Here is a 26591-nt window from a genome sequence, read left to right as displayed (position 1 = left end):
CCTGGAGCAAAGGAGGCTCAGGGGGGACCTCCCTGCTCTGCACAGCTCCTGCCAGGAGGGGCAGGGAAAGGAGGAGAGGAAATGGCCTCAGATGGCACCAGGGCAGGCTCAGGTTGGAGACTGGGACAGAAAATGTCCCTGGCAGAGTGGTCAGGCCTTGGCAGGAGCTGCCCAGGGAGGTTTGGAGTCCCTGGGATTGGGATAGGGTTTGGGGAGCTGCTGGTGGGGCTGGATGGTCCTGAAGGATTCTTCCCACATTCCTGATGACTCTGGGATTCTGGGATGCTCCATGAGATGCCCACATACGTGTGACAGACAGGTGTAGTCACTACCTGTGTTGCTGATGTGCACAAGAGACCCTCAGGCACCCAGATCTCATCCCAGGGATATCAAACATCCACCTGGGAATGGGTTTATGAGGTCTCAGGATCAAATGTTTCTGCTGGGAGCAAATCCCATCATGGACAAAAATGGATTCAGGCTCAGGCTGATGTTTGGGGAGTCTTGAGACAGCTTTAAATACAGCTGGGGGGGGATTCCCAAAAAGGGGGGAATGGCCACATTCAGATGTGTATTTAGGGAGATTGCCCATGGACTAGAGTCAGAAGTGAGACTGAACAGAGACTGTAAATTTATATCCTACTGGGAATCCAATACTGGCATTTGAAAGCAGCACTGGAAGGACAACAGGGACAGGGATTGAAAGTTTCCTTTTCTTCTGCCAGAGAAATGTTTGAAGGAGGTAGAACATTGGAAGAACTGGGAATTAGAGCTCTCCACACTCCTTTCTGCCCCTGGCCAAAATGTGACAGCTCCAAATGTGACAAAGAGAACATCATGGGTCACCTGCGGCTGCACAAGGAGCACCTGGAGGGCAGGAATGGCTGATGTGGGAATGGCAGGGATACCTGAGCATTCCCACCTCACCTGGATTTCCTCCTGAGCTTGCCAAGAACATGTTCAGAATGAGGAAGAAGCTCAGGCCAGACAACAGTGTATTAGAAAACAAACGGGGAAGCAAACCCAGGGAGAGTTTGCATTGTGAAACCAACAGGCAGTAAATTCTCCCTGTCAGCTGCCTGGCAATTACTGCCTGAGCAGGGAGCGGTGGGAGCTTGGGAATACCTGTAAACACTTCTGCACAGGCAGTTTGTCTTGTAGCAGTACCCAAAACAGCTCCCAGGACTCGCACAGCCCTCGTGCCTGGAGGGCACAGGACGCCTTGGAAGCACCGGGAGCTCACACCTGCCTGAGATGAGGAAGGCCCACAGCAGTACTGGGGCTGGCTGAGCTGCAAGTCCTGCTGAAAAGCACTGGGAGGAGTTTTCATTTCCACTCCTGCCCTCAGGATCCGTGGCACAGACTGTGGCAGCCTCCCTGCGCAGGCAGAGCAGAAGAAAATGTTCCTGGCTATGGAAAGGGCATGGCTGGGGCACCCAGGGGAGGTGTTGAGGCCTCTCTGGCTGGGCTGGGGCTGGGATTCCAGTGATATTTCATTAAAGTCTTTTATCTTGAGATCTGTCTCTTTCTCTGCCTCCCCTTGGGCACGGTGGGGCTGTTCTCTCATCCTTTTCCTGAGGATGGGATCAAGCAATGAGGGCTTCAACAGCTTAGGCAGAAACTTGATTGTTTCTGAGTGGTAATGGCTCTGCCAAAGCCAGCTCGTTGGGCACGGGTGTGAGAGAAGGCAGGGACAGCTCTCTGCTGTGGGCATGACAAAGAGTGCTCAAAGAAACCCCCAGGCCCCTCCAACACCTTCTCTAGTGGGAGCGAGTGGTTCAGCTTCCAGCCCAGCCCGGCTGGACGCTGGTGTCGGATGTGCTGCAGCTGCAGGGATCTGTGTCACTGACCTTGGCGGCTGCACGTGAGCTCCGGGCAGGGGCGAGTGCCAGGCTGGGAAAAGCGTGTCCAGAGCCTCCCTCGCAGGGAGGACTCGGGCACCAAGGCCAGACACGCAGCTTGACCTCATCCTGCTGCTGCTCGGGCCTCCACACCCCGGCACAGCCACCAGAGAGCCGCTCACACCATGGCTGTGACTGCTGTGACTGAGCATGGGGAAGGAGCTGAGTGTGCCCTGAGGATGGGGAAGGTCAGGGGGTGCCCTGAGGATGGGGAAGGACCTGGGGGTGCCCTGAGGACGAGAAAGGACCTCAGAGTGCTTTCAGAATGGGGAATGTCCTGGCTGTGCATTGCAGAGTTCTGAGGATGGAGAAGTTCTGGGGTACCCTGAGGATGGGGAAGGTGCTGGACCCACTCTGGGGTGCCCTGAGGATGGAGAAGTTCTGGGGGTGCCCTGAGGATGGGGAAGGTGCTGGACCCACTCTGGGGTGCCCTGAGGATGGAGAAGTTCTGGGGGTGCCCTGAGGATGGGGAAGGTGCTGGACCCACTCTGGGGTGCTCTGAGGATGGAGAAGTTCTGGGGTACCCTGAGGATTGGGAAGGTGCTGGACCCACTCTGGGGTGCTCTGAGGATGGAGAAGTTCTGGGGGTGCCCTGAGGATGGGGAAGGTGCTGGACCCACTCTGGGGTGCCCTGAGGATGGAGAAGTTCTGGGGGTGCCCTGAAGGACTCTGCAGATGGAAAAGGTCCTGGCTGTGCACTGAGGAGCTCTGACAACAGGCACGTCCTGGGGGGACAGAGGTGCCCTGAGGATGAGGAAGGTTCTGGAAGGCACCAGGTTGTCTGTGACTTGAAGCAGCCTGGACTGGTGGAAGGTGTCTGTGCCCATGGCAGCGGGCGGAGTGGGACGATTCTGCACGTCCTGTCCCACCCGGGCCCTGGTGACACAAGCAGGGTATCCCACACCAGACATGGGCAGGATGTCCCGGTGACACGGGTGGGGTGTCCCACACGGGCAGGGTGTCCCGGTGTCACACCCAGGGTGTCCCACGGAGCAGGGTGTCCCACAGGAGCAGGGGTTCCCGGGTGCACCACGGGGTCCCAAGGGAGGTGTCCGGTTCACACCGGGGGTCCCACACGAGCAGGGTGTCCCGGTGTCACACCCAGGGTGTCCCACACGAGCAGGGTGTCCCGGTGTCACACGAGCAGGGTGTCCCGGTGTCACACCCGGGGTGTCTCACAGGAGCAGGGTGTCCCACAGGAGCAGGGTGTCCCGGTGTCACACCCGGGGTGTCCCACAGGAGCAGGGTGTCCCGGTGTCACACCCGGGGTGTCCCACACGAGCAGGGTGTTCCCGGTCACACGAGCAGGGTGTCCGGTGTCACCCGGGGTGCCACAGGAGCAGGTTGTCCGGTGTCACAACGGGGTGTCCCACAGGAGCAGGGTGTCCCGGTGTACACAACCGGCCCGCGGTGCCCACACGAGCAAGGGTGTCACACCGGGTGTCCACCGAGCAGGTGTCCCGTGTCACACCCGGGGTGTCCCACGGAGCAGGTTTGTCCACGGGTGTCACACCCGGGGTGTCCCACACGAGCGGGGTGTCGGTGTCACACGGGCAGGGTGTCCCACAGGGGCAGGGTGTCCGGGGTGTCCCACACTCGCGGCCCGGCCCGAGCCGCCCCCGCCACGCGCGGCCCACACGCGGCGCGGCCGCGAGCCCCGGCCCCCCCGCGGCGCTCCGTGCGCGGCCCCGGCCGGGAGTGAGCGCGGCCCGGCGGGGGGAGCGGAGGGGGCGGCGCAGTGGAAATTTCCACTCCCTGCAGCAGCGGCGTCGGCGGCGGCTCGGGCGGCTTGGCGGGGCCGGGGGCGGCGCCGGCCGCGGGGGCAGCGCGGGGAGGGCCCGGCCGAGCCCGCGCGGGGGTCCCGGCCCTCAGGCCGCGGTGCGGGGCAGCCCCGGCCCGGCGGGGGCGGCGCTTGGCGCGGGCAGGGCCGGCCCGGTCGAGCGTGCGCAGCTCCTGCGCCCTTTAAGCCGCGCCGCCCCTGCCCGTACGGGCGTCTGAGCCGCGGGAGCCGCGCGGGAAGGAGCCGCCACAGCGTCGGGACGCGCCTTCCTCCACCTCCTCCTGTCCCCCCTGCTCCTCCTCTCCGGCCTCTCCGCAGCCCCCTCCTCCCCACCCCGTGCCCCGCTCCTCCCGCCGCTGCCAGCTCTAAGATGCCCCGCTATGAACTGGCTTTGATCGTGAAAGCCATGCAGAGGGTGAGTGAGGGAGAGGAGACGGGAGGAAGGGAGGGAGGGAGGCAGGTGGGACTGGCAGACCCCCTCTCCATCCTTGCCCCGTGGTGTCGCCGCGGTGTCCCCTCGGTGCCCGCTGTCCCCGCCGCACCGCGTGGCCCGGCCGGCCCTGTCGCCCGCAGTGTCGCAGCGTGTCCCGGGCTCCGCGGCGCTTCCCCCGCGCTCCGGCCCCTCGCCCATCGCCCCTTCCCTGCCCGCGCCCGCGGAGACTTGGCTGAGCCGCTGCCCCCGAGCCGCAGTCCCCTCTCCCCCTCCCCTCCGGTCCGCAGGTAAGCAGATCCCACGCTCTCCGAGCGGCAGAGATGCGGTTTTCCCTGCCCATCCCCTCCCTCCGTGCCTGGAGCAGGTGAAGCCGGCCCTTCCCCTGCCCCTGCCAGCGCATCCCCCTCTCCCTCTGCAGCACCAGCGCTTTCCATCCCCCTCCCCGCACCTGCGCTGGCATCGCCGGGCACCTCCTCGGCGCCCCTGGGCTCCGGGAAGCCTCGGGGCGAGGGAAAAGGGGCGACAGCGAAGGATTCGCTCCGGCCAGCTCCCAACCGCGGGGTGCCACCTTCCCCCCCGTGTGCCAGGGCAGTGCCAAGGATGGGGTTTTGCCCGCACCAGTTGAGCGGGGCCGATAGGCCGGGCCGTATCGCCCCCGGGAAGGGGCGCTGGGGGTGGCAGCAGCCGTTGCCGCTGTTTTTTGGCAGCGCGGTGATAACAGAGCTCGGTTAAATGATGCTCTTCCCATTCGGCAGGAGCTGAGTCAATACGTGGGGGAAGGGGGGGGGGTGGGAATGGGGGATGTGTGTGCGTAAAAATAATAATAAAATAAGGCCATCTCCGTGTGGATGGGAGGTTTATTTGGTAAATAACAGCTGATACCGGTCCTTCTCTAGTACCTTCTATAGCCTTTGTTTATCTGCTGCTTTCCAGCTTAATATGCGGTGCTGGTGTTGGAATGTAGCAGCACTTGCGCCGGGCTGGAGCCCTCCGATCCAGCCCGGCGTGGATACTCTGGGATTTACCCTTATTCCCACCAGCACCTTTTCCCCCCGAGCAGCAGCAGCTCAGCAGCGTGGCCGTGGTTTTTTGGGAATTACGGGAGCACGTCTGGTGTGCCGCATGCACTAGTACATTTCCATTCATTTTACATGGACCATCCACATGTCGGGGCTGGCTTTTTTTTTTTTTTTTTTTTTTTTTTTTTTTTGATATATTTTTCCCCGTGGTTTAGCTGCAGAAGCTGTAGTAGAGACACCTCACCTGGGTCCTCTAGTGGAGAAACGCAGCAGCAGGGAGAAAGCCGAGTGACATTGCTGCACCAGCTCACCCGGGCAGAAATACGCTGCTTTTCCACTTGCTTGTCAACACATAATTTTTGTCCGATTATTTTTGTTCCTTTCCACACCTGTCCCCTTGGGTGGATGAGGCAGAGGTGTTTTTTGTAGCCGTGCTGTTGATGTGGGAGATGCTTTAAGCCGGGCGGGCACACGGAATGCAGGGCAGGACAGCAAGCGTAGCAAATCTGCCACAATACTGAGGCAGGAATAAACTGACTTCTCTGAAAGGATCCACGGAGTGCTCTCTGCTGGAAAGGCTCTCTGGTTTCTAGGATCTGACCACGGAGATGCAGGGATAAGCTTTCAGCTGTAAGATGCTTCTAATGAACATCAGTGCACTCAGGATTTAACATCTGCAACCTTTGCCTCTTTGAAGTTGGACTCTCCAGCATGTTCTTTCCACATGGATGTACCTTTAAGGTTTTTTTTTTAGCTTTGTGATTATGTCCAAACATTTCAGTTTGTGCTGGTGTTTTTAACCCACCCTTGTTGTAAGTCTAAAATTTGGAGTCTGTCTGTAGGTGCTGCTATTTTCATGCTGTTTTCAGCACACCAGATCTCGGTGCTTTTTTGTTTCCCAATATTTTGCTGCTCCTGCCTTTCTTGTGCCATGAGAACGCTTGGAAATATTTTCTCGAGTGGTTTAATGCTCCGTGGTGCTGCTGGATCTTGGCTGGGGGGTTGCTCTAATGACCCCTGTAAGCTGTGCATAATCCTGGCTGTAATACTGAATTAAATGAGGCAAAATATGGGCATAATAAGCCAGGCTGAAATAGTGGAATGATTCCAGAGCTCCTTCCTGGAGAAGAATAAATGAAATTGCTTTTCCACACTGGTGACAGCACCTGGGCAGGTGTTCCCTGTCCTGCCCTGACAGTCTCTCTGTGGTGGCCGCATGTCCTGGTGCTGTCTGAGCAAGTGCTGACTCTTCTTTTGGTGTCTGTGATGTCCTTCCTCCCCTGTGGCAGCTCCCTTGTCCCAAACCCTTGTCACTTGGCTTTCCTGTGCTTTAGGGCTTGTCCTGAACTTCTCGGAGCTCTCTGGCGGCTTGGTGCAAAGCTCAGCCTGGAGACTTTGCTGCCTCTCTTCAGAGGCAAACTTGGTGCTTCTGTGGGGTTTTCCCCACCCACAACTTTCTTTTAATAGTTGCCTTGGCATTCTCAGGGATCCAGGCAGAAGAAGTCCCTCCAGTTCATTTTTGTTCCTTTAAGCCCCGTTGCTGCCCAGCCCTGCTCGTGTCCAAGTCAGGGATCCTTTCCTGTTCTTTCCCTGCGGGTGGCTTCTGTTGGGAGGGTCCCAGCACACCCCATCCATCCTGCCTGCTGCTCTCCTCAGGCTTGGCAGGCTCCAGAGCCTCTTCAGCTCTCCTTTTGTGCCTTAAAAATGCAACACCCAAGAGCTTTGGGAATGGGAAAACTTTCACTTTGCACTGGTGCCACTTCCCAGCCTTTGTCTCTGGTTGTCTGCATGTACTTTCCACAAAAAGTCAGGATTTTATTCTGAAGTCAAAGCTGAGCAGCTCTTCTCTGTCCTGATTTGTGAGAGGTAATAGACTGGGACTAAAACCTGTATTTTTATATACTAGAACACAGGATATTTCATATACTCTGTATGTATAGAGAGTTTTTCATCAGAAAGCTCCCAGTTAGTGACTCTTAGGAAAACAATAATAAAAGTACCCCCAGAATTAATAACCCCCCACTCCTCTGTGGTGTGTTTGGAGGGTGAGAGGTTTGTGTTGCTGTGTGTGAGGTTGTGGAGGAGATGCAAGGTGTGAGCACATGGAGGTGAAATGATTCATGTTGCCCATTGTGTTGCTTTCCACACTGCAGCCTGCAAAGAACAAATGCTGGGGAGAGCTTGGTGGCAGATTTGTTATCAGCAGTGTCCAGGTGTTTGCAAACCAAACCTTACCTGCCCACGGCAGCCCCAGGCAGGTCCTGCAGCTGTGCTGGAGGGAAAGGTGCAAAATGAAGACCCAGCTGTCCATGGCCTGAACTCCCTGTTCCTAACAAAAGCTGAGTTTCTAAGAATTCCTGATTTTCTCCCATCTTTGGCTCTGAGTGGGGGGATTGTGGCGGAGCAGGGAAGGGCAGTGAATCCCCAGGAGTGAATCTGCAGGAATTCTCAGTGCCTGGAAGAGCAGGGCTCTGTAGGGAGCTCTGAAACTCCCTGGGAAGGAAGGATGGAAGAGCTGGAAATGGTTTCCTGCTCTGAGGCTGTTTGTCAGAGTGACTGTGGGGTGGCAGTGCCAGACTCCTGAGGGGACTGGGGCACAGATGGGAATCCCACAGTCCTTGGGCTTGGAGGAGAGCTCCAGGATGGAGTCCAGCCTTTGAGTGATCCCCACCTCGTCACCCAGAGCAGAGCACAGGGACACCCGTCCCCACCAGCCCCCTTTGTATCTGGAACTGGTGGGCACTTTGTGAATAACTCAGAGCATTTCACTGCAAATGAGGAAATTCATCAATATTTCATTAGCAGTGTGCTCTTCTTCACCTGTGACAAAGTTCAAACACACAGTGGCATCATCTAAAACCTAACCACCTTTTACTCAGCAAATACCTGGACTAGGAGACCCATCCACCCCCTTCTGGAATCCCAGAGTGGTTTGGGTTGGAAGGGGTCTTCAAAATCACCTTGTTCCACATGGCAGGGACACCTCCCACTGTCCCAGACTGCTCCAAGCCTTGTCCAACCTGGCCTTGGACACTTCCAAATAATCATAATAATAATAATAATCCTGCAGTGAATGTGTGCTCTCATTTCTCCAGCCATGTTCTCACAACACAACTTGTCTTTAGCAGCTGTTTGTTGCTTTTGGAGTGGATTGCTGCGTTTCCAAAATTCCCTACCTGCCGTGTGGGGATTGTTGGCTATTTTGGGAAAGCCAAAGTAAATGGGCAGTAGTGTTGCTTGACATCTTGACTATTCCACTTAATTGCTGTGTAGGCAGCTGCAGCAACTGGGCTTTTGATGTCTCAGTTGCCAGGAAGGAGGGGGAGAGAACGAAGCAGGAAGATACTGGGTTTATTTTATTTATTTTATTTTATTTCCTTTCCGGTGTACCACCTGCTCTTCCAGTGGAACTGTGCATCTTCCCCACCCCTCTTCCCAGCTGAGCAGGTTAAAATTACACAAAACTTTTTTCCTCTGTTCCCACTGGCATTTTCAGTAGGCTGGAGCAGGCTCTTGAGCCTGGCAGGGAGGGATCCTGGAGCTGGGGGTGGTGCTGGGAAGGAGACCAAAGCCTTGGAACTAAAGGCAGGATCTGAAAACAGCAAGATCCAGCACTGGCTCTGCTGGAGGAGTCACCTTTTTGTTTTCTGCTTTGAGCATTCCAGAAGAAGAACTGGATTTTAGAGGGTGTGGTGCAGACAGCATTTGGGAACGATACCCTCTTGCCTGATATTTGACATTTCCAGTCTTGGAAGAGCTGGAATTTTTGCCAAGTGTGGCATATGTGCCTGGGTCTGAGGGGACACAGAGGATTTTTCTTTACTGCAGAACAGTTTAGGCCTAATTTCAGTTTCTTGCAAGCCCCTGGTGGGATTTCAGAGGGGTTTGGCCAGTCCCTCTTCAGGGGACAGCAGTGGGAGTTATCCTTTGAGTTCAGACTTCTCTGGGCTGCCCCTGGTTCCTCCTCAGCAAGGAGCTCTCTGCTCCTGGTTGGGTTTTGTTCCTGGTGTGTTCTGCCTGTGGACAGGGAGGTGTTGGTAACTTCAGCATGGAGCAGATTCTGTCCCTGAACTCTTGGAGAGTGCTCTGTGCTGATCAGCATTAATGTCAGGTTTTGGAAAGTCCTGAAAGCTGACTGACTCCTGTCAAAATTGTCCATATAACACTGAGGAGAAGCTGCTCCTTCAGCTCCTGTGTGTTTGTGTTTTCTGTCTCCTAATCTTCCTCAGTTCCATTCTTTGGAATGATGGAAGCTCTGCTTTTCTCTGTGTGTTCTTTCAGGAGCTGATTTCTCCAGTTCCCTTCTCCCACAACCGTCATTGCCACACAAAAATTGCTTTGGCAATTAAGTTGTTGTCAAGTAATTTATCTTCCCTTTTCTTTTTTTGTTTTTTTTCTTTGCCCAGAGAAGCTGTGGCTGCCCCTGGATCCCTGGAAGTGTCCAAGGCCAGGCTGGAGCAGCCTGGGACAGTGGAAGGTGTCCCTGCCCATGGCAGAGGTGGCACTGGATGGGCTTTAAATTCTTTCCAACCCAAACCATTCCCTGATTTTATGATTTGTCAGGCTCCATCCATGGCAGGCTGATCCTTCCTGGAGCCACAGCCACCCCCACCTCCCTGGCTGCAGATCTGGGATGAAGGAAGAGCTGGTTATGTGGGAGCAGTTGCTTGGAAGAGCTTTGTGTCCCAGCCTCTGTGTCCTTTACCTGAGGGCAGCAGGGACCTCTGGGCACCAGGTGATTCCCTGGGAAAATTCCTGCCCTATGGAGCAGCAGGGATATCCCCAGTGTGCATTGAGGAGCTGATAAAAAGCTGAAAGCAGGGAAAAATAAAAACCACAGAGAGAGATGCAAAACGTAACTAATTATGGAGAAGTGGAAAAATTAGAATTAAATATGTGGAAAGTAAGGCAAGATGTGAAGACCTGTCCTGGGGAGCACTGGTGTAAACATTGGTGCTAAAAATGAGATTCTAGAGAAAATTCATCACCCCTGGTGAGGAGAAGGGCAGGAAGGAAGTGGATGGTGTAAAGGGAGGTTTATGAACCCAAGAAACAGCATGGAGGAACTGCAGAACAACTGTTGTTCTGCTGGTTTTTTTTATCCTGGTTTGTCTACTTGCAAGCCAATCCTTGTGTTCAGTCCTGCAAATATCTGAGGAATAATAAAAAGCCAGGTCCAATCAGAGGAGGGGATGTGTTCAGTGGAGTTGGTGTTTTAGAAAAGAAATCCATGTTCAGTAGCTTTTAATAGAGATATTCTGCATCAAGCTTTGTAATTAGCATTAAATGTTTTAGAACCAACAGAATTTTATGGAACTCTGGTTTTGGTGTCTTGAAATCTCCAGGAAGGATCACAAGTCTTGAAACAGCACCCAGCTGACTGGGAAGCTTGGAGAGCCTCAAATCCTTGGATTATGTGTGATCCTGACCTTCTGTCTCACCTATCAATAATCTTGGGATGCTTTATATTCTTCCAAAGATTGTGGGCAGCCAGAAATGTGATGGCAATTTGGGGAAGTCCTAAAGAAACTTAATGAGTCTGGTTGGGTTTTTTTCTTTTCTTTTTTTTTTTTTTTCTTCCTAGAAATTTGAAGAAGAATTTCCTGCTGGTATCTTGCCCAGTTTCATGGGGACTGACACTTCTCCTTTCTCATCTCACAAGCAATTTCTGCACTCTCACAGCCAAAAGCCTCCTCAAATGGGATGAAGCAGCACATTTTTTAGGCTGGGATTATCCAGTTCCTGCTGAGTGGTGATCACCACCAGCTGCATCCCAGCACTGAGCCTCCAGCTGAAGGAAAGGGCATCCTCAGCAGTGGCAGAGATTGTGCAGCATTTCTGATATTTGCTTCTAAGAAGGTGATAACCTTGTCCAGAGGACTGAGGTGGTCCCAGATCCACTCCAGAAATCAAATTCCTGGCTGCTGAGGCTTGTTTGACCCCTTCTCTTGCTGCTGCTCTGGTGACCAAGTCTTCATCTCCCCCATCCCTGCCAGGCAGTGCAGTGTTTGTGCTGCTGCATTTTGGGTTCCAAAGGAGGGATTTGAGCCCTGGGTCTCAGTGTCTTGCTGCACCTTCCAGAGCAGTGTGACCTGGCAGGGAGACCTTGCTGGTGCTGTGAGATGCCAGAACCTTCCAGTTTCTGCCAGCCCCTTGGCCCTTCCTTGGCTGCCTTGTTGCCCTCTGGTGCCCTTGGGTTTGCTGTTGACCACGTGGCTTCTGGCTTGTCTTTCCCCCTTGTGCTTTCAGTTCCTGTGGAAAAGAACCGTGTCCTGTGGAGGGGAGAATGTCACCTCTCTGGTTTCCTTGCTGGGCTGGGCTTTGTGGTGACAAACTGAGCTCAGGAGGGCCCTGCTGGGGCTGCAGCTGAGGCAGGAAAGGTTCTGCAAGGCCCAATTCCTTGGCAGCTTCTGCTCCCTTCACAGAATTCCAGAGCTTGGAAAAGCCCTCCCAGCCCATGGAGTGCCAGCTGTGCCCCATGGCCACCTTGTGCCCAGCCCAGAGCACTCAGTGCCACCTCCAGGCCTTCCTTGGGGACTCCAGACCTCCCTGGGCAGCCCCTTCCAGTTCCTTTCCATGAAGAAATTCCTCCAGATAACATTTGTCACCCATGGAAACATAAGCCAATTCTTTGGGCTGACAAGGGAAAAGGAAGGTATTAACTCCTTATTTTCTTTAAATTGGTAATTGATGGATTAATCTCCTGGGTATCCTGTCTAGGTAGGCCTAGAGAAGACAGAATTTCTTTCTGCTATCTCTGGTATTTAACAGATAAAAAGGGAGTTTCTGTCTCCTTCCCTCTGTCCCCATCTCACCCCCCTTGCCCTGTAGGTGTTGGAGTTTTGGGAAGAGCAGTGGAAGCAAATCAGTTCCTTATTCCTGCTGGAGTGCTGGGGACTGGCCCTTGGCAAAGGGAACCAGCCAAGTGTGAATGTCACAGGCAGTGGCATGAAGTGGCTCGAGGAGGGTGATGCAGATCCCGAAAAAATCCATCTTTTCTTGCTTTGCAAGGCTGCAGCTTCTTTTGTGACCACTGACTGCTGGAGTGTCCTCCCTGTGCCTTCTGCCCTTCATTTGTGACATGGTGGGACACTGGGATAGGTGTATTTGCTTGGAATGAGGGGGGGAAATGGTTAAAAAAACTCCAAAAAATGACAACTAGATGATGTCCTGCTCTAACAGTGCCAGTGCCCTTGAGCTCCAGCTGGCCTCACATCACTCCAGTTCCTGCTCTGTAATTGTCCACTGCCCATCCCATTTCTGACTGGCAGTGAGGTCTCTGTGGCTCTTGCTCTGGGGTTACTTATTTCTCTCATGTCTCCCTCAACAGTTGTGTAGAAAAGACTCCAGAAGAATTTATGCTGGAACAAGCTGCTTTTTTGTGCTGCTGCAGTAAAATGAAGACCAGAGCTGGAGTGATTCCTGAGCAAAACAAAAGTTCCTTACGTGTTCATAACAACTCCTTTGAGTGAGTGATTCCTTCCTTGCACCTCAAAGTGGAGTTTTTTGGTGGTGGTGGTTGATAGAGTTGGCTCCTGAGTTCTGCAGACCAGCAGGAGCTCGATGTGCTGATGATGCAGAGTGTGACTGCCAGGCTCAGCCAGGTGGGCTCCGGTGACCTGGAGATGGGGCCCTTTCCTGCTGCAGCCTCTGGAGTTCAGGCCTGGCCTGGCATCCCCAGCAGCTCCAGTTATTTATTGGCTGCTCCAGGTCAACTTCTGCCTTCCCTGTGTGTCCCAGGGGGGTTCCTGGCACGTTCCCCTGCCCCAGCTCCTGGTTTTCAGGGAAAAGCCTGGAACTGCTGCCCTGGATGCTGAGGGCTCTGTTGAGCAGCTGCCAAGGATAGCCCCTGCTTCCTCAAGGGCATGTGCTACATAATTTATGTATCACTTACTCCATGAAGAGCTTCAGTGCTCCTTTTTTGTGTTCTGGAGTGCTGCAGTAAATGGAACAAAGCTTCCCCTCTTTTTTTTTCCTTGTGTTTACTGTGGAGCAGTGGACAGGTAAGAACTCCCTGGTGTGTCCATGGCCAGGAGAGTGAGGGGTCTGGAAAACACCCTCAGGGGGTGGCCCATGGTACAGACCCCACCCAAGGCACAGGACTTCTGTATTTCTTAATTTTTCTGTGCCAGAGTTAATATTTTCCATGATGCTGGCAGTCTGGACAGATTTCTTCCACACAGCAGAGCTGTTCAGTAGGTGAAGTGCTGCAGGTCTGATTTCAAATACTCCTGCTTGAAGGTGGAGAGGGAAAATGTTGTTCCCAAGAAATAATGGAAATCTGTGAGCAGAGCATTTAATTTGCTAACAGTGAACACTCCTGTGGGATAGGTGGGCGTCTCCATCCCCAAATTAACCCTTCAGACATCAGGATTGGTGAGGAGAAAAGCAAAGTCAGCTCAGACACTTCCCATCTGCCAGAGAGCCTGCAGAGCTGAGAACAAATGGTGCCTTCAGAGCTGGAGCAGTTGGACCTTGGCATGTTCTAAACACCCATTTTATTAGAAAAGCACTCTGGAGAAAGTTTTCCTTTAGAACAGTCATACAAATTTCTCCTCAAAATCCCACCCTGGGTCTGCTTCACATTATGAAATCTCTCTTCAGGGACTTGCTTGGGATTTTTATTTTTCACTTAAGGAACAGGCTGGGTGTTGGAGAGACATATGCATTGTTTCACCAGAGCTGCAGCCTCTATTTCCAGACAAGAGGGAAGCACATTGTTTTGTGTCTTTGATATGATCCAGCCAGAAAACAGCCTCAGGGAAGAAAATTCCCAGTCCTTGGCAGCAGCACTGTCTTTCTGCAGTTTTTTTTTCTTCCCTCCCTCTGTCAGTGCCACAATGTTCACTGTTCTAATAACTCAGGACTAAACTCACATGGGGCATCTCAAAAGTCCTTTGTAAAACTTGAGGTCAGAACTTGCTGAAAGTTCAGAGGGATGAGTCTCATTTTCCTAATGAAGAAAAGTTCCAGGGTTATTTTGGAATTAGGTCTAAGAAACTGGTACAAGAAGCTACTTTGGTGCTGTAATTTAGTGACAGTGCAGCAGATTTGTGGTGGCTGCTGAAAACTTTCCACCTTCCAGCTCAGGCAAACTGAGCCCTGCAAAAAAACCCCTCAGGTGTTGGTGGCAAAGGGCAGGTTCAGCTCTCTGCAGTGGGATTGTTTCAGGTGCATGGGCTGGCTGTATCTTCCAGGAACTTCCCTTGTTGTTTATTTTGGTTGGAACGAACCCCCTGGAGCTGAAGTGACTTAATTGAGGAATGTCACAATTTATTTGAGGGCAGCTGCATCTAATAGTGACACACTTGTCAGAGAGCCTGGATCCTGGAATTGCACAAGGTTTGGATTCCCAGGGACCTCAGAGCCCATCCAGTCCCACCCCCAGGGCAGGGACACCTTCCATGGCCTTGGACATTCCCAGGGATCCAGGGCAGCCACAGCTTCCCTGTTAATATCCTGTTTGTAGAAACATTCTGGATACTTCTGATATCAAATTGAATCCATTTTAATAGATATTTTTGTGATTTTTCCATATTGCTCTATAGGATATTTGTGACAGGTCACTGATGAGCCTACAGGGAAGATGGGGGGTGAACTCAAGTTAAAATCAAATATTTTTTAGTAATGAGAAGGACAAGAAAATACTAAAAATATTCATTATTAGCATTTCCTTATCTGGCTGTCCCTTCTGGTTTTCCGTGTAGCAGATTTTCTTTTTGTCATATCTCAGTAAAATCTCTTCTTCCCTTTCTCTTCAAATATTTATAGTTTTACTATAAACATCATGTAGTTGAAAAATTAGCTGAATATAGCAAAAGGCACAACAGTATTAAAGTCTTGCTCCAAAGTGCTTAAAACTAAGAATAGTCCATTAAACTTGGCTCTGGTTGCGTCATCTGATGTGAAGTGTTTATAATTTTGGGTTGGATTAAGCTATTAGACCGTTTAACTACTCCTGTATTGGCGGGTGGGGAGAAATGTGAATTCTTCTGTGGAAGAATTGAAAATACATCTGTGGTTTGAGGCTTCTGAGGAATGATAAATTTAGCCCAGTGCTGTAATCAGTCCGTTTTGTGCCATTCTCCTTAGTCTCTCATTATTGGCTGTAATTCCAGCAGAAGGAATATCTCTATTCTCAAGTGGGTTTGTGGTGCTGGGGGGGGGGAACCCTTATTATTTTTATTTTTTTTAAATTTTTCTCCTGAAAAACAGCTGGACCATACAAATGACACAGTGGTGGATTTCTCCTTAAGGTTGAGGTTGTGGCTTTTTGGGAGCTATTTTTAAAATCTGTGAGGAGTTGCACGTTTTTACCTCAGTACCACGGCTGCCTTTAACACAACGTGTGCATTTTCATCCTTAACTCTCTTGGAATTTGAAATGGTTTTATTGACCCTTTAAACAAAGCCAATACACGGCAGGGATGCTAAACAAGAAACCAACCAAATATTAGAATATGCTATCAGGCTGTTTGTATTAATGATTAATTAATGAGGAAATGGGAGCTTCAGCCTCCTGCCAGGGAAAGAACTGGAAGGGGAATGCCTGGAGCTGATGCTTGTAGGTCTTGTGAGATTTTATGGCCAGAAAAAAACCCAGTGTTGGTTTTCTTGTGCTTTTACCAGTGAGTGGGAAAGAGGAGTGCAGTCAGACCTGTTCCTCACCTTCTGTGATAATCTCATTGCTGCTACTAAAGGTTTGTGTTCTGGTCTTTAGACTAAACCTTTCTTTGCTCTGGTCTTCCCTTCCCGTGGCTGCTGGGTGTAGGAGATGGAAGAATCCCGTGTCCAGCTCTCTCCAAACCCATTAGAGGCCTTTGGGTTGGTAGAGGGTGGGCAGGCCCTGGCCCAGGGTGCCCAGAGCAGCTGGGGCTGCCCCTGGATCCCTGGCAGTGCCCAAGGCCAGGCTGGACACTGGGGCTGGAGCAGCCTGGCACAGTGAGAGGTGTCCCTGCCATGGCAGGGTGGCACTGGGTGGGCTTTGAGGTCCCTCCATCCCAAACCATTCCATGATTCTGTGGTACCTTTCAAGGCATGAACAGGAGTTGGGAGCACATCCCAAATCCACGAGGGAGCTGCCATGGAGCTCCTCAGTGCCCCTTCCTCTGCCACCAAGTCTTCATTGTCCCCTTCCCTCCACTTCCAGCAGGTTTTGTTTCCTGACGAGTTTGGGAGCTGTCAGGTGGGATTGGGAATTCGGGAAATCTTTGCCTCCATACCTTCCATCCTCTCCGTGCTGGCATGGGAATGGATGCTGGAAGGGCATTTCCTGGCATCCTTCCAGCTGTGACTGCTGCTAGAACCCACCCAGTGTTCCCTCCTGTGCCTCTGGTGCTCCCACAGAACCCCAGGCGTGGGTGTCCAAAGGGACTGGCCCTAAAGTGGGATGTCAGGTGGAGTTTTGCTTCTCCAGAAGCTGAACTTGCTGGAATGGGATGTTTTCTCCCTTTGGATCATGTGGATGTGTACGGAGAGCTTTCCCAGTGAAAAATAACCCTGTGATTATCTGTACCCCAGACAGGAGCAAACTCACCTCCAAACCTGCAGAATAACCTTGATTCTCCAGCTGACTTGAAATGGATGTTGATTTTTGACAGTGCTGTGACCTCACTTTGATTTTTCCAGCAGCCAGCTGGTGTCTCAGGTCCTTTCCTGTGGTGCCAGGATCTCCCAGGATTTGGGGAGTGCAGTGCAGGAAATGCTGAGCCAGGTTTGGGCTCCACAGCCATTGCTATTTGTTGGATTATTTTAATTTTATTTTCCTGAGATTGCTTGGAAGAGGAAGATCTGGTTAGTGGCTTGAGAAGGAGACTTGTGAGACACCAGAGTAAAGAAAAAGAAAATGTATTTTTGTTGCTTGCTGTGTTCTGGGGAATTTGGTTCGCTCAATCCTCCCGAATCGCTGCGTCTCTGAAGGTACCTGTAACCATTGAAGCTGACTTGTGAAAGGCTTTTTACCACTTAGCCCTACAAATATTGAATGATGTCTGTTATGGATTGCAGGAAATATAAAGGGGGAAAAATCTGTGGTGTTCAGTGATTTGTTTTACTACACTTCAAATTTTTTCTCATTACTTCATGAAATTCCTCTCTAATTCAATCTTTGTCTTTTGTCTTTGCTGCCTTGCAGGGTTGGTACAGTAGGCCTCACTAAACTTAGCTGCAACTAAGAATTTCTCCTACATCAACTGAGTTAAGGCTGATGCTCTTGTGGAATGTGGATTAAAAGTGCGTGCTAAGTTCCCAAATTTGAGAAGCGGAGAAAAGTAAATGTACCACTGCCACCAGCATCAGGACAGCAAACCAAGGGACAAAGAATTTGACCCGCTGTGTTGATTTTGGTTAAAACTGGTTCACGTGGTGCTTAAGAGACGTTGGCTGGGGGGCGAGAAGTGGACGTCAGCGAAGGCTTTTTGGTTACAAAATGAGGGCTTCTTTGGAGCCAGCAGACATTGCCATTGTGGCCCTGTACTTCGTGCTTGTAATGTGCATAGGTTTCTTTGCCATGTGGAAAAACAATCGGAGCACCGTGAGTGGCTACTTTTTGGCAGGGCGTTCTATGACCTGGGTAGCTATCGGGGCCTCGTTGTTTGTGAGCAATATTGGAAGTGAACATTTCATTGGGCTCGCAGGATCTGGAGCGGCGAGCGGATTCGCCGTAGGCGCGTGGGAGTTCAACGCCTTAATGCTTTTGCAGCTTTTGGGATGGGTCTTCGTGCCAGTCTACATCCGCTCGGGAGTGTACACCATGCCCGAATACTTGTCCAAGCGGTTCGGAGGGCATAGGATTCAGATCTATTTTGCAGCGTTGTCTCTGCTTCTTTATATCTTCACCAAACTCTCGGTTGACTTGTATTCTGGGGCGCTTTTTATCCAAGAGTCCCTAGGGTGGAACCTCTACCTGTCGGTGATCCTGCTGATCGGAATGACGGCGCTGCTGACCGTGACCGGAGGGCTGGTGGCCGTCATCTACACGGACACCCTCCAGGCGCTGCTTATGATCATCGGGGCCCTCACACTCATGATCATAAGCCTCATGGAGGTCGGCGGGTTCGAAGAAGTGAAAAGGAGGTACATGTTGGCGTCACCGAACATCACCTCCATCCTCCTAACCTACAACATCTCCAACACCAACTCCTGCAACGTCAGCCCGAAGCCCGACTCTCTCAAAATGCTGCGCGAGCCGACGGACGAAGACATTCCCTGGCCCGGATTTCTGCTGGGACAGACCCCGGCCTCGGTGTGGTACTGGTGCGCCGACCAAGTCATAGTGCAGAGAGTTCTGGCCGCCAAAAACATCGCTCACGCCAAAGGCTCCACCCTCATGGCCGGCTTCTTGAAGCTGCTGCCCATGTTCATCATCGTGGTGCCGGGGATGATCTCCCGCATCCTGTTTGTGGATGACATCGCCTGCATCAACCCCGAGCACTGCTTCCAGGTGTGCGGGAGCAGGGCCGGCTGCTCCAACATCGCCTACCCGCGCCTGGTGATGAACCTGGTGCCCGTGGGGCTGCGCGGGCTCATGATGGCCGTGATGATCGCCGCCCTGATGAGCGACCTGGACTCCATCTTCAACAGCGCCAGCACCATCTTCACGCTCGACGTCTACAAGCTCATCCGGAAGAGCGCGACCTCCCGGGAGCTGATGATCGTGGGCAGGGTCTTTGTGGCCTTCATGGTGGTGATCAGCATCGCCTGGGTGCCCATCATCGTGGAGATGCAGGGCGGGCAGATGTACCTGTACATCCAGGAGGTCGCGGATTACCTGACCCCGCCGGTGGCCGCCCTGTTCCTCATGGCCATCTTCTGGAAGCGTTGCAACGAGCAGGGGGCTTTCTACGGCGGCATGGCCGGGTTCGTCCTGGGCGCCGTCCGCCTGATCCTGGCCTTCTTCTACCGCGCTCCCGAGTGCGACCAGCCGGACGCCAGGCCCGGCTTCATCAAGAACATCCATTACATGTACGTGGCCACGGCCCTGTTCTGGATCACCGGGGCCGTGACGGTGGTGGTGAGCCTGCTCACGCCGCCGCCCACCAAGGAGCAGGTCCGGACCACCACGTTCTGGGCGCTGTGGAAGCGCGGCGCGCCGGAGAGCGCCGGCAAGGGGGAGCTGTACCGGGCGCAGGAGAAGAGCATCCTCAAGTGCAACGAGAACGCCAACCACATCATTCCCAACGGGAAGTCGGAGGAGAACATTAAAAACGTGAAGCCGGAGGACATCAACCTCCTGGTGACGTGCAGGGAGGACAGCAACCCGGTGATCTCGGTGAGCCACTCCGAGGTGGAGACGCCCGTGGATTGTTACTCCAACGGACAGGCCGCCCTGATGGGGGAGAAAAAGCACGAGGAGGAGGAGGAGGGGACCGACAACAGGGCGAGACATTTGAAATTCATAGATTGGTTCTGTGGCTTTAAAAGTAAAAACGTAAACAAGAGAGTGGTTCGGGAGGTCGAGGAGGAGACTGTTTGTTTACAAATGCTGGAAGAGACTCCAAAAGTTAAACTATTACTAAATACTGGACTGGTCTGTGTCTGTTCGCTTGGAATCTTCATGTTTGTCTACTTCTCTTTGTGAGTGAATAGTGAACTTTTAAGGGTATGGCTTAAACATACAGAAGTTGATACAGGTCTCTGGAGATTTTTGGTTTTTCCTTTCTTTTCAAACAACATAACCACAACCCAGGCATTGTTTACGCTATAATTGTAAGGTCAACCCAGCTTTAGCCTATTTCGAGACCATTTGAGATGTGTTGTCCTTCCTCTGCTGAAAGCAGAACCTGTCCTGTGGTGGCTTTTTCTTTTTTCCCTTTTGTGTTGGTTTCATTTTTTTTTTCTTTTTCCATTTGCAGCACTAACCTTTTGTTTTTCTGTGTATAAATATACCAAAGGCAGGCAGGTGGCTGTGTTTGAAGTCAGGCACTTACAGCTCAGTCAGCACTAAGTGAAGATAACAGGTAATCAGTTACCAGTGTGTAAAAGCTGAGTGATTAACGCTTTGTCTAAAGATTTTTAAACGCAGAGCTGTGATGCACATTTATAAAATAACTGTATTACCTTGGCCAACTTAGCACTTTTTAATTGCACTCACTGCTTTTTTCCTTTTTTCAGTTTCTCATTTTTCTTCTGGCTACAACAGGAAGCTGTTTTGTCTCATTTTATAGCACTTAAAACATGATGGCTCTTAGCAGCTTTCTGCCTTTTTTTTTTACTCTTTGTAAGGAAATTTTTGTCTTTTGATTTTTATCCACTGTAAATTCCATTACTGAAAAGTTTCTGTATTAAAAAAAAAAAAGAAAAAAAGAGAAAAAACGAAAACAAAAATAAGCCTGGAGATGACAAACTGTCAGTGGAGGAGGATGAAAAAGAAATATTCTTTCTGTGGGGTTTTGTAGTGTATTGAAATTGAAGAATCACAGAATTCTTGGGGTGGGTTTGGGATGTCCCTGGGCAGCTGTTCCAGGGCTCTGCCCCCTCCATGGAAAGAAATTTTTCCTCAGATTTGGGTGGAATTTCTTGAGTTCCATTCAGTAAATGGCCAAAAGATTCATTCAGCCTCTCCACCCTCTGAACCTTTAGGACATTGTTAGGGTTGGCTTCTTTTTGGGGAAAAATCTGTTTGTAGGTTCTACCATACGGGAAAAAGAACCCTGAGGCTTTGCATCTCTTGAAAAACTGTTTTTCACCCTGCAGAAGGGTTTTTTTCTGCTGTGTCTGGGAGGAATCCCCGAGGAGGAAGAGGAGGAAGCCCCGATGCTGCAGGGGGAGAACAGCTGGGAAGGCGAGGAAGGGGGAATGGGAGGGAGAGGTGAAAGTGCTCCTTGTTTTCCAGAGTCCTTTTGCCCCACGTCTTCTCCCACTTCCCCTTCCACCCTGTCAAAGTTCCTTTTTGTATTTTGAGGAATCCCAGAATCCCTGAGCTTGGAAAAGCCCTCCCTGATCATTGAGTTCCAGCTGTGCCCAGTCCCCACCTGTCACCCAGCCCAGAGTGCCACATTCCTTGGACACCTCCAGGGCTGGGCACTCCACCAGCGCCCTGGGCAGCCCCTTCCCGTGAGTGACCTTTGTGTGAAGAAATTCCCTCCTTCCCTCCCTCCCTCCTCAGAAGGGTCCTGAGGGATTCGGTGTCAGGAGACGGGGAGCGCGTGCAGCCACAAATCTGTGTCGCCAATTGAGGTCTGTCCTGTCCTCAGGATTTTTCCAAAAACCTGAATTCCTCCCCGGCAGTCACAGCTATTTGTAGGTCTCCAGAGGATGGATGGATGGATGGATGGATGGATGGATGTTGGATGCCCAGGCAGGGATGAGCAGTTCCCAGCTGTGGAGGATGTGTGTGCAGCAGGTTGGTGCTCTCATCCTTCCCCAAGCCAAGCTAGCTCCTGGTTTTGGGAGCAGAGCCCAGCAGTGTTAAACTCCTTCTCTCTCCAGGACAGAGTGGTCATATCCAGGCTTTCCATGGAAATAATTCCTCCAGTTGTCTTTGCTCCTGAGCTCGTTCAGGAGAGCACGGACTGGCTGGGCCAAAATCAGGCTGAGGGACCATTGTGAGCGTTCACCAAAACCACTTGAGGGGTCCAGCACCATTTCCTTGGCACACCAACAAGAACCAGTTCCTGTGGGGGAAACCTTTTTGTAGGGATGAGATTTGGGTCAGTCCTGCCTTCTCCTGCTGGAGAAAGTTTGCTTTTCCAGTGGTGCCATCCACACGGCTTGTAGCAGATAATTCCCACTGCATCTTTTCAGATAAAATTATTCACTTCTATTTTTGGGGTGTTTTTTGTTTCTTTTGGTGGTGTTTTAATATCAGTTGAATCTCATTCATTCCAAAGCTTTGACCAGAGGCTGAGCTGCCCCACTTTTCTCCACTTGGTTTAGTTGTTGCTGCTGGGAAGTAGAACCACTCCAAAGTGGAAAACTTGGAGTGTTGTTGCAATATTTGTAGAGAGGAGCCACCATACGTGGTGCTGATGTTGCTACCAACAGGACGAGACACATTTTCTTATGATTTGTGTGTTCACACTTGGTTTGGGAAAAGATTTGAAATCCTGTTTAAGGGTGAAATCCTGGTGTGTGAAATTGATGGCATCTCAAGTTGCTTCATTAGAGGGCTGAGCTGTGAAGGACAGTTTGATGTAAAGATGTAGGGAATTGTTTCCATACAGGATAAAATCATTTAGGGCAACGCTTTGACTGTAGTGAGAAATAAATTGTAGAAGGTAAAGCTGATTCTCAGTCCAACAGTATCCTCCTGAGAAGGCTGGGATGTGGCTCCAACCTGGTTGGGCCCAGGGAAGGAGACTCGTGTCCCTTCGGAGCTGGGCACGATTCTGGAGCAGCTCCTGGCACTGGGATTCCGGAGCAGCTCCTGGCACTGGGATTTTCCAGGCTGCTCCTGGATGTGCAGCGCTTTGCCACCGCCTGGGGAGCCAGGTTAGCTCAGGGACCCTTTGGCTCGGCTCCATCCCCCTGGGCGCTGTCCCCAGGGTGCCTTACGCGGGCGGGCAAAGGCGCGGCTGCAGCAGGCGCTGCCCGCCCTCCTCCCAGCGGCCTCTCCCTGCTGCTTCCATCCCTCCCCAGCCTTTGCTCCTCCAAGAGGACACCTGGAAGGGTCGACGGGCACACTGCCAGTGTCCTGCTCGGTGCCATCCCTGGGGAGCTCTCCTTGGCCTTGGGAGGGAGGTGAGTCCTTCAGGACTGCGCTGCGGAGCCCGAGGTGCTCCATCACCCCTTGGTGTCCCTTGTGCTCCACTAACGAGCTGCCATGCTAATCACACTGCTGATGGGCAGGCAGGATCATCATGGATTAATAATCTGCCTCCCCACCCCATCTTCAGACCTGGTATTGTGAAGCTTTCGAGCAAATTCTTTCTCCAGTGCTTTTTCTCTTCGGGTGTTTTGTGTGCTCCTCTTCAGCCTCATTGTGTCCTAGAGACCCTGGAAGTTGCTGATGCTCTTTGCTGCATAAAACCACTTAATAAAAGGCCTTTATTAATAAAGAAAGATATTCCTGAGGTTCCAAGCGAGCTGCCTGCTGGCAAGAAGGACCTTGTGTAGGAGAAGGGATTTTTTATAGCGTAAACAAGCCTTTGCTGAGGGGGACGTTGGTAAATTTGGGGTTGAGCACCCATTTTTTGGTCCAGCAGAACCACAGAGGGTTTCCCAGGATGGAATTTTGTTGCCTGGCCCCCTCCCCCTGGGTGGGGCTGGTTGTGCTTCTGTCTTGCAGCAATGGGTTTATTTATTATTGCCTTGAGCTTAGGATGGCAAGTCTTGGAAAACTGAGTTTGGAATGACAGCTTTTTTTCTTCTTGTTTTTTCCCTTAACTTATTTTTTCTGGTAAGATATTTGAATTTTGCTCCTGGAAATGGTAGAAGCCTTTTATTTAAAAAAAAATTAATAAAAAAATTAAAAAAGAAGAGGCTTCTTGAGAGTTTAATAGTACATTTTGGGAGACTTTTTATTTAAGTTTTTTTAAATGGCTGATTTGATGCTATTCTCTGCCAAAGTTTAGAGGTTTTTTTTTGTTGTTTAATTTTTCTTTTTATATATAATTTTTCCAGTTTAGCTTTTAGGGAAAGGCAACCGTGCGAGATTGTAAGAAATAAAAATGGCCTTCAGTATATTCCTTATATTGTGTATTTTTTACTTCTCCACTTGTGTGTTCCCTGATCCCAGAAGGGCCAGGATGAGACTTCTGATGAGAGTCATGAGCCCTGTAACCCAGGAGAGAAAAGGATTTATTTCCACGAGGTTACAGTGGAGGGGGCAGAGCCACCAGGGAGCTCTGCCAGCACTTAAAAGATGCTTACAACTTTAAAACAGCTTTATTTTTTTTATATATCTATTTTTTTAAATCCTGAGATAGAGGAGGTGTTGGGAATTGCTCCCTTTCAGAGAACAGAGACATGGAAGAAGCTGGAGTTGCCAAGCTCCAGCTTTCTCAAGGAAATCTTTGGATTTAGCATGTACAGAGAAGCAAAATTACTCATCTGTTAATTTGGTATTCTGTATGTTCTGTGCCCTTAAATGTAATTGTTTTGAAAATAAAACTAACCTTGTTATGTGATGTTAAAAGCAGACTTCTGTGCAATGTTTTAATTTTTTTTGGTTTTTTTTTTTAAAGAAAATGTTTGTATATAATTAAATGGTTTAATGTGCTTTAATTGGCCTAAGGTAAAGAGTAGTCCTAGAATGTAAAACATATATAATTAGAATTTCTGATTTCACTGTGAGATCTCTGAACTCTTGGTTTTTTTTGGTTTTGTTTGGTTTTTTTTTTTTTTTCCTTGCAAAGTGGTTTTGTTTTGTTTACAAAACACTTTCTCTTTGATTTCTTTCCTGGTGTTGGTTTCAAGGCATTTGCTTCACTTCTGTTCCAATCTTGAACTCATGGTATAGTGACATCTGGTGACACTTGGCATTCTCAGTTCCACGTGTAAAGTCAGACACTTTGAGCAGAACCGGCGGTGAAATGACAATTCTGTGTCGAGGGATTCGCGCTTTTCAGATGAGGTGGTTGTAAAAATAGTTGCTGTGCAAAATGTTAGTAGTCTTCTTCAAGAAGAAAGCAAAATTTTCTAATCTCACTCGAGCAGTCTCTTCATTCATCATCTTCTTTTTTAAAGCACAGTGTCAAAGTGATGCTGCTTTACCTTGTATCTCTGAGAAAAATGTTTTTTTAGATATCTGTGAAGTATTTTTGGGTTTTGTTGCTGTTGTAATTTTCTGCAGATTTTATATAAAATACCAGTTAATGAACTGCCTTTTTTCTGTTGGTTTTTTTTAACTCTCTAAAATACATTTCAGACCAAAACCAAATGATATCATATAGCATTTGAAACCTGCCTTTTTCCTTGTCCCTTGGTTGTTTTTTTGGAAATAAGCCAAATGGGCATGTAGATAAGATCACTATAATGGATCCAGGTCTCTTTTGGTAAAGTGTTATTTAAAGGTCTGTTAAGATCTTATAAGACAATATAATGAAAAAAATAAAAAACCTTTACTGTAGTAGGAATATAGATTTAGAAGTGTTAATGAGATTAATACAGCTTAATTATATTGTAAGTTGCTACTGTCCTTAATGACAAGCTTTTTGTCATAGAAACGATGTATGATAAATTAATTTTGGTCTAGTGTATAGAATTATCATATTGCTATCAATCTTTGAAGTAAATCTGATGCAAAATTTTCATAGTTAGCATTGCTGGCCCTGTGTATACTGTTCTTTGTATACTGTATGCATTTTATTTTGCCTCCTGCATTAGTCTTCAAACTAAAACTCTTTTTAGAGAGTATTTGGATACTTTCAGACTGTGTTTCTTGCAGTTTACATTCCTTTACCATGGCATTTTGTCCTGTCTCAAAGTATTGTATGGAAATGTTTCAAACTTCTGTACAAAGTTTCAATAAAAATAGAGAAAAAAAAAACCCAAAAAAACCCAAACGGACCAACCCAGCAGAAGAGAGAGTTTTGGAGTATTTCCCTCTCAGTAAACCCTGTAGCTAAAGATGATTGCTGTTCTCCTGCTTATCCCAGAGGCAAAGCCAGCCTGGCTTCCTGGAGGCTGCAAGGAGAACTCCAGGACCCCAAATCCTGAGTTTGGGCTCTGGTTTTGGGAGGTGGGGCTGGGCTGGGCTGGGCTCAGGGCACAGAACAGGACTGAAACCCCCTTCAGCTGAGGAATTGCCGGATATGGTGAAAGATCAGTTTAGTCTTCTCTATCTCCGATATTATACGATGGGATCGGTGCTATCCTCTATGGCTCGGAGGAGAGAGGAGAGCGAGAGGAGGGGGAGGGAGGGGAGGAGCAGGGGAGAGGGAGGGGAGAGAGGGGGGAGAGAGAGGGAGAGAGAGGGGAGAGGGGGGGGAGAGGGGGAGAGAGAGAGAGAGGGGGAGAGAGAGGGGGAGAGCGGGAGAGGAGAGGGGGAGAGAGAGGGAGAGAGAGGGGAAGAGAGGGAGAGGAGGGGAGAGAGGGGTAGAGCGGGGAGACGAGAGGGGAGAGAGAGGGGCGAGAGAGGGGGAGACGAGGGGGGGCGAGAGGGGGAGGAGTCGTGAGAGACGGGGGGGCGGTCGGAGAGGGAGAGAGGGGAGAAGGGGGAGAGGGGGGAGGGAGGGGGTAGCTAGGGATGTTACGAGAGGGGTCGAGAGGGAGAGGGGTCGAGGAGATGGGAGTAGAGAGAGGGAGAGATGAGTGGAGAGAGAGGTGCTGCGCTCTTAATCTCTCGTCTGGATTTGCATATCTGCTTGTCTCTAGTGAGACGGTTATATATCTTCTTTAGCTGCTCATGGCGGGTTTGTCTATATGGTGATCATTGTTGATCTATTTCTTTTCGCTCTTCTTTTCTCTCTTTCTATTCTTCTTTCTTTTCTCTCTTCTTTTCTCTTTTCTTTCTCTCTATCTTTTCTCTCTCTCTTTTCTCCTTTTTCTCTCTCTTTTCTCTCTCTTTTCTCTCTTTCT

General features: G+C 50.5%; 2 protein-coding genes across 2 annotated transcripts in view; both read left to right on the top strand.

Annotated features, from left to right (window-relative positions):
- The first annotated feature begins 3955 nt into the window (after positions 1-3955).
- MRPS6 (mitochondrial ribosomal protein S6) overlaps positions 3956-26591 on the top strand; it is a 49204-nt gene continuing 26568 nt past the window's right edge. The window contains exon 1 of the mRNA XM_018924907.3: positions 3956-4096. Within this exon, the coding sequence (XP_018780452.2) occupies positions 4052-4096 (45 nt within the window). The 5' untranslated portion in view covers positions 3956-4051. The remainder of the gene's footprint in view (positions 4097-26591) is intronic.
- SLC5A3 (solute carrier family 5 member 3) lies at positions 3961-25580 on the top strand. The gene is made up of 2 exons (XM_018924906.3): positions 3961-4096; positions 17266-25580. The coding sequence occupies exon 2, from the start codon at positions 17560-17562 to the stop codon at positions 19708-19710; it is 2151 nt and encodes a 716-aa protein (XP_018780451.1). The 5' UTR covers positions 3961-4096; positions 17266-17559; the 3' UTR covers positions 19711-25580.

The sequence above is a fragment of the Serinus canaria genome, chromosome 1, assembly GCF_022539315.1.
Source record: "Serinus canaria isolate serCan28SL12 chromosome 1, serCan2020, whole genome shotgun sequence".
In the NCBI taxonomy this organism is placed as follows: domain Eukaryota; kingdom Metazoa; phylum Chordata; class Aves; order Passeriformes; family Fringillidae; genus Serinus; species Serinus canaria.
The sequence above is the reverse complement of the archived record's forward strand: the minus strand, read 5'-3'. Positions and strand labels throughout refer to the sequence as shown.

What these genes read in the sequence shown, in the direction of transcription:
- SLC5A3 (XM_018924906.3), top strand. Translation starts at nt 17,560, where the DNA reads ATGAGGGCTTCTTTGGAGCCAGCAGACATTGCCATTGTGGCCCTGTAC.